The following is a 12712-nucleotide window of genomic DNA, read 5'->3' as shown; positions in this document are numbered from 1 at the left end:
GAAGAACAGGAGAAGTGGCAGTGGAGACAATGTTTTGAAGTAGATCTGGTAGGTCTGAGACAAACAGTCCTTTTGAGTAGGAATAGGAATAAAATACCTATGTACAGTATGTATGTATGTATGTATGTATGTATGTATGTATGTATGTATGTATGTATGTATGTTTGTTTGTTTATTCATTCATTCATTCATTCTAGATGAGATTAGATTGCTAGAGCTTTATTGGTCCCTTTGGCAGAGAGTTCAAATTAAGGATCCAGTAGCAGCACAGTACTGTATGTACAGATATAAGAAGAACTAGAAGATTAAAAAAACAAACAAAAAAAAAAACAGGAAAACAAGTTGTGTCAGGCACAACAAACCCCACCCCTTGCACATATTTTTCATATATAAGTAAATGGGAAGATTTTTAAAAATCGAAAAAAAAAAAATTGAACTTTGACCTACCTTTCCCAAAATGTAATGACATCTATTCTAGGTCACTGGCAATCTATAAACCTAATTTGGTATGAATTGAACCAACAGTTTTGCTGCTAAAAGGTTAGCAAAGAAACAAACAAACAAACTTGACCAATAACATTACCCCTTGCTTCCCCCTTTGAGGGGTGGGGTAATAAAATAACAAAAACACATTTGATAACAGAAGTAAAAACAGGCACTTATGAAATAGAAATACTAATTTGTAAGTATTGTAAGTAAAAAAAATATATATATATATCATCGTCATCATCATTATCATCATTGTAACAATATCAGAAATATTAATAGTTACAGTTTTCTCATTAATTCTCAGTATTTTATATCTGACAAGAGACGGTCAGAGAAAAAAAAACAGCATTTTAGACTTAATTGTTCTTTATTGGTGACTCAAAGTTGATGCTGTGGAAGCCTTTTACTTGTACCAGTGTAGTGAGATCCCTGTATGTTCCTACATTTGGCCGCTAGGAGGGGCTCTTCAGTCCTCAGTGGACCTAACTCCTCATTGACTTCCGGTGTGGTCCCTTGTGTTAGAACAGACCGTCCATGGCAGAGACAGCAGTAAACTAACAGGGCGTGTCCAGAACAGCCGCCATGAGAGTGCAACTCCTGCCAAAATAATCTCTAAGGTCTAAAACATTTGTGAACACGCTGGTCGGTTGAAACGTAACGCCTTCCGTATTTGTTCAGTCTCTGTAACACTACTTTAGCCAAAATGCCTACGATTAGGGACTTCACGCTGACCTACGATGCCTTGAATGATTTCGGGACGTTTTCGGAAGGAGATACTATAACTGGAACACTGAAAATGCATTTAGATAAAGAGGCCAAAGTTGAAAGCCTGTTCGTTAAAGCTAAAGGAGATGCTAATGTGCACTGGTCGGAAAGACACGGCGACAGAAACCACTCATACTCTGCGCACAGGAGATTTTTCAAGTTGAAGCAGTTTTTAATCCCAGAGAACACCAGTGGTATGCGGAAATATTTCTGTTCTATTAACCTGTTGGATTGACACATGCTTTCATCCTTAACTCCCTCCCTCTTTTTGTCACTTGTTTGTTTCTGTTAACACAGCGTTGACGCTTGTAGTAGCCAGGTAATAGACATCGCCCATATACAACGTTAACACTAAACACGTGGTAGCCAGGTAATATCTATCACCACTTTACTCCAACCATAGGATCACTAAGTATTATCAACAAGAACTTGTTCATTAAAGTGCTCATTAATGTGGAAATGGCCTTACCGATGTTATGTATTATGTAAGTTTGTAGTTTAATCCATCTTCAGGTAACTAAAAAAAACATGGTTCATCTTAAATAACCAGAGTTTTCTGTTCTATTAGTAAAATATTAGTTATTTTAAAATTGGGCCCCAGATGCTTTGAAAGCTGTCTTGTTTGTCCAGAGGTCTATGTATAATTTAATTTAATTCTACATCTTATTCTTTGTCCTTCTGAATAGATACTCAAGACAAACAATTTTGGTTCCACATCAACATTATTTGACAGACTTGCCTGCAGTACTATACCATTTCCTGCCAACATTCCTTAATTTTGGAACATAACTGCACAGCACTTACTTGCAGTAGAATTAACACAAATGTTTTACTTGCAGGCACTGTCCTTCCCCCAGGGAGCCATATCTATAAATTCTCCTTTAAATTACCAACAGGGTAAGTAAGACAATTTACCCAAACAACCTATCAAATATTCTTTAAACTTCAGTCATTTTAGCTTACTACTACTTCAGTTTCATATTGTTCCAATTATTTCTAAAACATGTTTTGCCATACTTTTTCATTTTACAGAAGCATGCCTTCATCCTTCAGGGGAAGTCATGGAAAAATTGTGTACTTACTTGAAGCCAAACTGGCCAGAGGTTGGAAGATGGACCGTACAGTTGAAAAGGAGATCTGTTTTGTCTCCAAGGCATTTCCAAACATCCAGCACCTGTTTGTACGTAAAGTATCAAATAAAAGGCATAAACAGATTGAGAGCATGTCCTTTGGGAGTAACTTTTACCTTTTGTTTAAGGGTTTATGTACTCAAACTTTGGCATAAGCTGCTATAAAATAATTACATAAACCTCACCAAACCATGGATCAGATGGGGCTCAACTACTCATAGTGGTGTTGAGCATAAATCAGCCTAAACTGCAACAGAAGTGATTGGAATTTGAGTTTACACCTGAGTTTTTCCAACCTTCAACAACAATTGACCATACTTCACACATGTTTTTTTTTTCTTTTTCAAGAGGTAGAGCAGCAGTCGTCTATTGGTCCCAAAATGGTCCCAAGGACCTACCAATTTTGATAGTTTATATATAACTTAATTTATATATAACTTTGGCACTAAACATTTATGTTTTCATGTTATGAAAATAATTGTTTTCCTCTTTGTTGTAGTCACAGCAAGTTGGTTCAGAAACTAAAACACTGGGGATTTTCAGTAAAGGAACTGTGCACATGGATGCTATTATTGACAAGCAGGCTTATGCACCAGGTATAGTAAAATTCCTCTTTAGTAATTTCATTGAGTATATTTACATGTATTTTAAAATCACACTATTTGTCCAATTTGACTATATTGTTAATTTGACAGGTGTCATATAAACAGGTAATTCCATTTGGATATTATAAGTTAGATTTCTTTCTGTGTGAGGCAATTTCCAACTCAGACATTTGGGATATCCTGAAGTAATTACAATATTATGGATTTTGTGTGTGTGTGTGTGTGTATATATATATATATATATATGTGTATGTATGTATGTGTGTGTATGTGTGTATATATATATATATATATACAGTACAGGCCAAAAGTTTGGACACACCTTCTCATTCTTTGCATTTTCTTTATTTTCATGACTATTTACATTGTAGATTCTCACTGAAGGCATCAAAACTATGAATGAACACATGTGGAATTATGTACTTAACAAAAAAGTGTGAAATAACTGAAAACATCTCTTATATTCTAGTTTCTTCAAAGTAGCCACCCTTAGCTCTGATGACTGCCTTGCACACCCTTGGCATTCTCTTGATGAGCATCAAGAGGTAGTCACCTGAAATGGTTTTCACTTCATAGCTGTGCCTTGTCAGGGTTACTTAGTGGAATTTCTTGCCTTATTGATGGGGTTGGGACCATCAGTTGTGTTGTGCAGAAGTCAGGTTGATGCACAGCTGACAGCCCTATTGGACAACTGTTAGAATACATATTATGGCGGGAACCAATCAGCTAAGTAAAGACAAACGAGTGGCCATCATTACTTTAAGAAATGAAGGTCAGTTAGTCTAGAAAATTTCAAAAACTTTGAATGTGTCCCCAAGTGCAGTCGCAAAAACCATCAAGCGCTCCAACGAAACTGGCTCACATGAGGACCGCCCCAGGAAAGGAAGACCAAGAGTCACCTCTGATGCTGAAGATAAGTTCATCTGAGTCACCAGCCTCAGAAATCGCAAATTAACAGCAGCTCAGATTAGAGACCAGATGAATACCACACAGAGCTCTAGCAGCAGACACATCTCTACAACAACTGTTAAGAGGAGACTGCGTGAATCAGGCCTTCATGGTCAAATAGCTGCTAGGAAACCACTGCTCAGGAGAGGCAACAAACAGAAGAGATTTATTTGGGCCAAGAAACCCAAGGAATGGACATTAGACCAGTGGAAATCTGTGCTTTGGTCTGATGAGTCCAAATTTCAGATCTTTGGATCCGACCGCCGTGTCTTTGTGCGACACAGAAAAGGTGAACGGATGGATGCTACATGCCTGGTTCCCACCGTGAAGCATGGAGGAGGAGGTGTGATGGTGTGGGGGTGCTTTGCTGGTGACGCTGTTGGGGATTAATTCAAGATTGAAGGCAACCTGAATCAGCATGGCTACCACAGCATCCTGAAGTGACATGCCATTCCATCCGGTTTGCGTTTAGTTGGACCATCATTTATGTTTCAACAGGACAATGACCCCAAACACACCTCCAGGCTGTGTGAGGGATATTTGACCAAGAAGGAGAGTGATGGAGTGCTGCGCCAGATGACCTGGCCTCCACAGTCACCGGACCTGAACCCAATCGAGATGGTTTGGGGTGAGCTGGACCGCAGACTGAAGGCAAAAGGGCCAACAAGTGCTAAGCATCTCTGGGAACTTCTTCAAGACTGTTGGGAAACCATTTCAGGTGACTACCTCTTGAAGCTCATCAAGAGAATGCCAAGAGTGTGCAAAACAGTCATCAGAGCTAAGGGTGGCTACTTTGAAGAAACTAGAATATAAGATACGTTTTCAGTTATTTCACACTTTTTTGTTAAGTACATAATTCCACATGTGTTCATTCATAGTTTTGATGCCTTCAGTGAGAATCTACAATGTAAATAGTCATGAAAATAAAGAAAATGCAAAGAATGAGAAGGTGTGTCCAAACTTTTGGCCTGTACTGTATATGTGTGTGTGTGTGTGTGTGTGTGCGTGTGTGTGTGTGCGTGTGTGTGTGTGTGTGTGTGTGTGTGTGTGTGTGCGCAGAGCTTTCAGAATTTGAGGGTTTTACCACAGGGTTGTGATACACTATTAACAGCTGGAGCAGAAAGCAATCCTCTCTGTCAAAGATGCATGCTCTTAAGTGGAGTTAAAAAGAGAAGCACACCTACTGTGTGCAGAGTCTTTTTTGGAGTTAGTGTAAAAAACAGAATATTTGTGCTTGTAAACATAGACATTGTTACTGTGTATGCTGGCCTCCTGAGACATGCCATTATTGGTGTCATTTCATGCCTTTGCTTGATCTGCTAAGGAGCACACTGGCTTTAGTCTCATCTGTGAGCTACAACACACTTGAATTTGACATGAATTCCATAGCTATTCAATTTATGGCAAATATTTATTATTAATACAGGCTATTGTCAGTAACCGTTTATAGCCAGGGTTTCAAACTCATTTTAGCTCAGGAGCCACATACAATCCATAGTCCAATGAAATGATAACAACGAAAAAAGTTAAATGGCATTATCAAAATGTTTACATCTACAAAGTATTCTTTACAAAAATGTGAATAACATGATCAACCACAAACAACCTGAAATTTCTTAAAGAAAAATAAGTGCAGTTTTAAAAATGTTATGTCTCAGCTTGTCATTTACACATGTGCATTACAACTTGTAGTTGTGGGTTTTGGCCAGTGGCCCATATGTTTGACACCCTGGTTTAGATGAACAAAGAAGACTGGACATTTGGATTATGTACATGAAGAATGTCATATATTCTGATTTATTGAAATAGCTTTTTTTTTTTCTTTCTTTTTTTAACCTATGCAGGTGATACAGTTTCTATTGTTGTAAAAATCAACAATTCATCATCCAAAGACATGACACCCAAAATCAGTTTAAACCAGCATGTGGTGTACCGTGCGAATGGGCATACCAAACATCATCACAGCGTTGTCGGCAAAATTGTTGGTGACTGCATTAATGAGAAAACACAGAAGGATATCAGACACAAAATGACGATTTCCCCTGAGACTCCACAGACAATTCAGAATTGTGATGTGTTGTCAGTGCAGTACCATTTAAAGGTAAGCTCCATGTTCATTGTGTAAATTATCAGTAAATCATGTAAAACACTAGACCCTTATATAGTGTTAAAAACTTACTTAATGAAAAAGGTTGTGGGTGATTTTGCTGCTGTCTTTTTAAAAAGAAGACCTGTAAGATGTACTAATGAGAATTTATTTTTCTTAGGTGTATCTGGATATCAGCTTCTCTTTTGATCCAGAGATTGTGTTTCCAGTGGTCATTATTCCTCGTGATTTAACTCCAGGCTATGTTCCAAGTGCGGGCCCAAGTCACAGCGACTTCACTCCCCCTGCATTTCAGATGGGTCCTTATCCACCTGGGGCGACTGGAGGTCAAAGTAACAGTGACTTCCCTCCTCCAGCTGCACATTTAAGCACTCCAGGATACCCAGCAGCGCCAGCCTATTCAGCACCCCCACCTGTCTACCCAGGTTATCCGTCAGTGCCTGGTACATCCGGAATGTACCCTGCTCCGCCCACGCACATGTCAGGGGGGTACAACCCGCCACCACAGCAGCCTTATCCATACGGATCCCCTTTCTCAGCCTCATCATCATCTTCTATGCTTCACCCTCCTCCAAGTGCCCCAGCGTTTCATCCACCCTCCACTGACCCAGCAATGCCTCAGTTTCCTTCTGCTCCAACGATGTTCAACACGTCCCCAAATGCTACCACAAACAACCTTATGCCTTCTGCACCGATGATGAACACAGACTTTCTGTCTCAGTCAGATGAGGCTCCTCCATCTTATTCAGTCCTTTTCCCTTCTTCAACTACTGAAAACTCTGATGCAAAATAATTGAATACCGTATTTATGATAAATCATATTAATCATCAGATAGTTGGTGAAATATTAGATACAACTTTCTGTCTTCTTACTACAAACTGCCAAATAATGCCACATTTTGACTACTTGGTACCGACTTGGCTCGGCCTTTTTGCATTTCCATTACGTAAAAGAACCTGGAATCTGGTACCCAGTACTAGTTTTTTGGTATCTACTTCACCAAGGTTCCAAGACGAGGGAAGAGATACTAAAACGTGATCTGTAAACACTGCAGACCACTAATTGGTCAGTTTTCTCTGCGTCATTGCACTTTCAATGTGTGACCCGCTATTTTTTGTTTTTTAAAAACAGACGCGGAAGTTTACAGTAAATATCCCAGTAGGTTAATTCACATGATGGCAGCCTGCAAAACTACACATTTGGTTGATCAAGAATATTCAGACATTTCTGTCCTTGGTGGCTGACAAAAAAATTCAGCATGAGCTTGACAGAACACCATGTAACAAGTGAGTTTATCAGCAACTTTCTGAGCAGACATCACGGAAGTTACGTGCAGCGTTGCTATGATGTCCAGGTGCTCTAAAGTTGGTATTATCCTGTAATGGAAACGGTCTCCAGGAATAGTACCTGGTACCTGAGTCGAGTTGAGTTGAGCCGGTTCCACATATTGGAAATGTGGCGTAAGTGTATGGACAGTATGCCTTATGATCAAACAGTGATCATCAAATGGGAAGTGAAATATTAAATACCACTTCCTGTTTTCTGTGACTCAAAACTCTGCCAAATAACTGTGTATGCCTTATGATCATGTAATTGTACAACCTGGTAATATGAAACACCATGATGTCTTTAGCTAACACTATGAGTGCTACAGAAAGTTCAGGTGAAATGGGCATTTTGTGCAGTCTTTACTCTCCGCATGTAAACGTTTGTATTTATATGCATGGGACTGTTTGGTATTTAGCATATTGTTGGTAACTCCTTTGCTTAAGGTATAATTGAGTATCTCCAGCTGCTAACAAGTGCTCAATACTCTGTTTATACTGTGGTTTTATGTGACATGTTGAACTCAAGTGTCCTACATTAACAGTAGATAAGTTTTAATATTACTATAGTTTAAATCTGCCAGGCTACCTCTTTGCTCTGTGTAAGAAACAATCATTTCAGTATTTTTTTTTTTTTTTTTAATAAATAATGTTATTGTTTAAGAGGCCCATATATTTTCATTTATCTGCAGTTGAAGTTCACAACTACTGAACCCTCTGTATATTTTTTTTTTTTCAATATAATCTATTTTGCAAACTGGACTTATATTCAGCAATTTTCTGGACTTTCTCTGACAGATTTAAATAAAAGATTTTAAGTGCAGCTTTTCTTTGATGGTGTACTTTGCTGTAAGAGTACTTCAGGGCTTCAGTTCTTGGTGGGAAAGGACTTTGATTGCAAGGAATCATGGCAAGAGTATTGGAAATACAGTGTACATGTAAAATTTTGTTATCGTTAGAGAATTATGAACAGGTAAAACCATTCCAAAAAGCAAAACTAACCAGTTCAGATGCTCATTATGGTGTGTGTATGTGTCTAGTGATTCTGTTAGATGGAGGCCCCTGAACCACTCGTCTCTCATCCACACCTGCACTTCAGACACTGATCATCCATCTCCACTCCTTTTTAGACAACTGTATGTAGTAATTCTCAAAACCATGCACTGGTTGAATTCATACCATGTTGAAGCTCCCTGGTTTTCATCTAAGTAAGCTGTACTACTTCCACCAGTGTCTATGTGCAGGTTTTCAGGCAGTTATTGAACCCAGGAACTCAGATCTGTGAATATTATTACAGCTTGATAAATTGTTGATTTGAAGCTCCATTTCTTAGGCTCCAGTGAGAATCCCGCATCTCTACTGTTACAGAAAATTATCATCTTTACATTCTAATGAAACAAAAGTGCCTTTAAATAGTCTTACTGTCATCCAAAAATGTAATTCTAATATGATGTTATAATATTCTTTGTGAATGAAGACAACCTCTGCCCTCACCCATCTCCTTTTCTCACATCACTTAAAATTACCACCTGAAAAATATTGCTGGATTGAAGGGTTTTCTGTCCAAACAAGTCCCAGAAAACCTAGTTTTTGCATTCATCTTTAGTAGGTTAGACTACTGTAATGGCTTGTTTACAGGTATTAACAAAAGAATCAATCAGGCAGCTGCAGTTGATCCAGAATTCTGCTGCCAGAGTCCGTACAAATACCAGAGAACTAGACCTTATCACACCAGTCCTCAGATCACTACACTGGCTTCCTGTGAGCCAAAGGATACTAAATGGATTTATTAGTTCCCTATGAAGCATCCAGGCCCCTCAGGTCATCTGGGGGCAGGCTCATTGTGTGTTCTCAGAACCAGAACCAAAGTGAAAGAGCATTCTGTTACTATGTTCCTCAGCTGAGGAATGAACTTCCTGAATGCTTGAGGTCTGCTCACACTGTCAGCTCATTGAATTCATCATTCTTTACGGCAGCTGTCTCATAAATTCATTGTTTTTTCCTTAATGCACTTTTATTCACCTAATACCTTGTTCTATTCAGTGATTTTAAGATTTTTTAATGATTTAATGTCTTTTATCTTTAAATGCTCATGTATTGCTGTAGTTTTTTTAAAATCTATTTTGTCTTAATTAAATGATTTGAATGTCATTTTCCCTTACTCAATGTATTTCTGCGCCTTTATGAAGCACTTTGAATTACCTTGTGAATTAATGGTGTTGTAAAAATAAACTTGCCTTGCCCGCCTTTTTATTCTTTTAGTCTCTATTTTCTTTTTTCTTTTGTTTAAATGATAATGATTATTACTATTTAATGAAGTAATTGTTAGAATAATTGTACATAAGTTATCACATTCATGCCATACTTATGATGTTATTATATGTTATGTTGAATGAGGGCAAAGTGCTCTTAGAGTTCTTTTTCAGGTTTTGCAGAAGTGAAAGCACCTCGGAGGATGGGGACCATGCCTTGGAGACCAGTTGACCCATGTCGTCTGATCGAAAGCAGAAGTTCACACAAAGCCTACACAGATGTGTCTGGACGATTCAGTTTTGACATTTAATAAGAGGAAAATAATCATGCACCCATGTACTAACAATGTGATCAATACGTAAACCCTCAGACTAATCACACTCGTAACTAGGGAACACCCAAATGAAATAAATGAGGAGAGCAAGGGCAGGACCCTCAGAGTGAGTTGGGACATTGTAACTGAGCAGTGTTCTGTCAACTACTTTCCTCGCGAGCAAAAGATACTTGACTCCTGTGTGTTCTTGTGTCTTTCTTTATATCTAGGTGTTTTGAACCTGACAGTAATTTAAAAGATTATGTTATGAGTTCCGTATGGATAATGTATCAAAATAAAGTTTGGATTCACAAATGAAAATTTTAAGTTAAAAAAATGTGTGTTTATGAATATGAACTTTCCACAAATAAACAAATAAATACATCTTCCTATGTATAAATATAGAAGAAGACTGATTATAAATTGTTGGTTTTAGAATCTGTGTGGTTCAGATTTGCTTCTTTTTTTTTTTTTTACATATTCATTTATTTTTTGTTATACAGAGTACAATGGAAATATAAAAAATACAATATTAATATAACAACATGAACAGAATAGAACATAGCCTGGGGACAAAATATGCTGGTAGAAATAATGCATCAGTTTACGCAAAGATCATAAGTGTTACATAGAACACTGGGTTTGATAGCATTTTTATTTTCAGAAAATTGAATACTTGAAATATTTTAAATAAGTTCAGTTTTAAAGATTAAAAAGGAAAATTTGTGATTGGAGAATTTGGATTTATGAATGTGATATTTTGCTAAAAATAGAATTAGATTGATGATGTAATATTGATCTGTTTGCAGGACATGAGGAAATACCAAACCACATTTTTGCATAAGTTAGAGAAAAATCAGAATCAATATTTTGACAAATAAAAAAACAGACATCTTGCTGCTTGAGAAGGGACAGGACCAAAACAGATGATATAAATTTTCTTCTGACTGATTACAAAAGGAACAATCCACACTGATGTCCTTTTTATATCTTTGTAGGAACAGTTTGCAAGGATAGAAACAATGAATTAATTTGGGAGAAACTTCTTTTATCTTGTTTATTATTAAATATTTAAAGGGTAGAGTTCACATTTGCTTTTTTTTTCTCTCTCTCTCTCAACTTTAGTGAAAAAATTTGGGTATACAAGACATAAATTTTGAACAAACAAACAACAAGATGTCAAAAAGGAAAAAGCATTTGAACAATTAAGTTTAAGAAAATAATGCATAGATTTAAAGACACAAAGTAGAATAGACAAGTAATAGTATAAAAAATAAATAAATAAAATTAATAAATCTAACAAAAATAAATAAATAAATGCAACAGGGTTCAGTCTATTTTCAAGTATTGTTTATAAATTGCCAGGGTGTTAGAGCTTTTTTTTTTTTGTTAAAGATAAATTCTAAAGATTTAATATATTTTTCAAATTCCATTGGGAAGATTTTAAAATTTGGGTGTGTTTTGGTATATTTATTTTTATGTATATGAAATTTTCCAAATAAAATGATCAAATTGACAACAAATTCTAAATTACGAATGTCATGTTTAAAATATGTAATTACATTTTGGGATGTTACAGTTATCTTTTCATTACTTTAAGTATGACATATTTTTCAATTTTGGACCAGAAATTAGAAGAGTGTTCACATAGAAAGAATAAGTGTAGAGTAGTTTCAGGACAAGAATGACAAAAGTTACATACTTCTTCAACTTCAGAAAATCGAGTTGGCGGGATATACACTATGTAAAATCTTGAGTTCAGATTTGCTTTTTTTTTTTTTTTCATACTTTATTTACATAATACCATATACCAATAGAACAGAACATGGCATGGAGAAAACATAATGCTAGAGGTGAGGGAGGAAGAAATTAAATATAAATACATACAGGGCGGGGAAGCAAAATGTACAATATTTTAAGGCAGGGATTGAAAGACAGTGTATGACCAATTAGTTTATTGAAAGTCATGAGAATTTATTTGCCACAAGAAAATTTACATAATAGAAAATGTTTTTGTTCTATGTGTCCTCCTTCTTTCTCAATAACTTCCTTCACACGCTTCCTGAAACAAGTGTTCCTCAAATATTCGGGTGACAACTTCTCCCATTCTTCTTTAATAGTATCTTCCAGACTTTCTCATAATAGTTTTGCTCATAGTCATTCTCTTCTTTACATTATAAACAGTCTTTATGGACACTCCAACTATTTTTGAAATCTCCTTTGGTGTGACGAGTGCATTCAGCAAATCACACACTCCTTGACATTTGCTTTCCTGATTACTCATATGGGCAAAAGTTTCTGAAAAGGTATGGATAATAGTGTTAGGTATGATTATGACATCAATATATGTTTGGTTTCAAAACAATTGACGTAGTGCCTGCTGAGAAAAAACAACTAAATGTTCATTGTAAATTTTGCCTCCCCACCCTGTATATAGGTAAGTAAATTAAATAAATAAAAGTAAAGGAATAAACAAGAAGAGAAAAAAATAATAATTAAAAAAAAAAAAAAAAGAAAAGAAAAGTTACAACTTAAACTCATTACATAAGGCTTTAGTCTTCACCGCTTTAGGGTAAGTGCAAAAGTTAAGTGTGTCTAAGTAGGATTTTCAGTAAGATTTAAAGACCACAAAGCTGGGTTTCTGATTGGCAAATCTGCTGGCATGTACATGAAATCTGACTAATAGGGAAATGAGATTAAGAATAAATAATTTCTTAGCAGGCAGATCATTAATAAAGAAACCAAATAAAATATCTTCAATTTTCAAGTTTAAAGA

The 12712-nt window shown here is 36.4% G+C and overlaps 1 protein-coding gene across 2 annotated transcripts; it reads left to right on the top strand.

Moving 5' to 3' along the window:
- The first annotated feature begins 1012 nt into the window (after positions 1-1012).
- Positions 1013-8198, top strand: LOC115425903 (arrestin domain-containing protein 3-like). 2 transcript variants are annotated; one of them, XR_003936287.1, is made up of 7 exons: positions 1013-1448; positions 2094-2151; positions 2287-2434; positions 2884-2980; positions 5782-6038; positions 6205-6935; positions 7511-8198. XR_003936287.1 is itself a non-coding variant. In XM_030143759.1 (6 exons), the coding sequence occupies exons 1-6, from the start codon at positions 1193-1195 to the stop codon at positions 6835-6837; spliced, it is 1449 nt and encodes a 482-aa protein (XP_029999619.1). In that variant the 5' UTR covers positions 1013-1192; the 3' UTR covers positions 6838-8198. The 2 variants fall into 2 exon arrangements, 1 of the variants encoding a protein (XP_029999619.1); XM_030143759.1 differs by having other exon boundaries at positions 6205-8198.
- Positions 8199-12712: the final 4514 nt, after the last annotated feature.

Source organism: Sphaeramia orbicularis, chromosome 9, assembly GCF_902148855.1.
Source record: "Sphaeramia orbicularis chromosome 9, fSphaOr1.1, whole genome shotgun sequence".
NCBI classification, from domain to species: domain Eukaryota; kingdom Metazoa; phylum Chordata; class Actinopteri; order Kurtiformes; family Apogonidae; genus Sphaeramia; species Sphaeramia orbicularis.
Note: the sequence above shows the minus strand (reverse complement) of the source record. Positions and strands in the feature narration are given on the sequence as shown.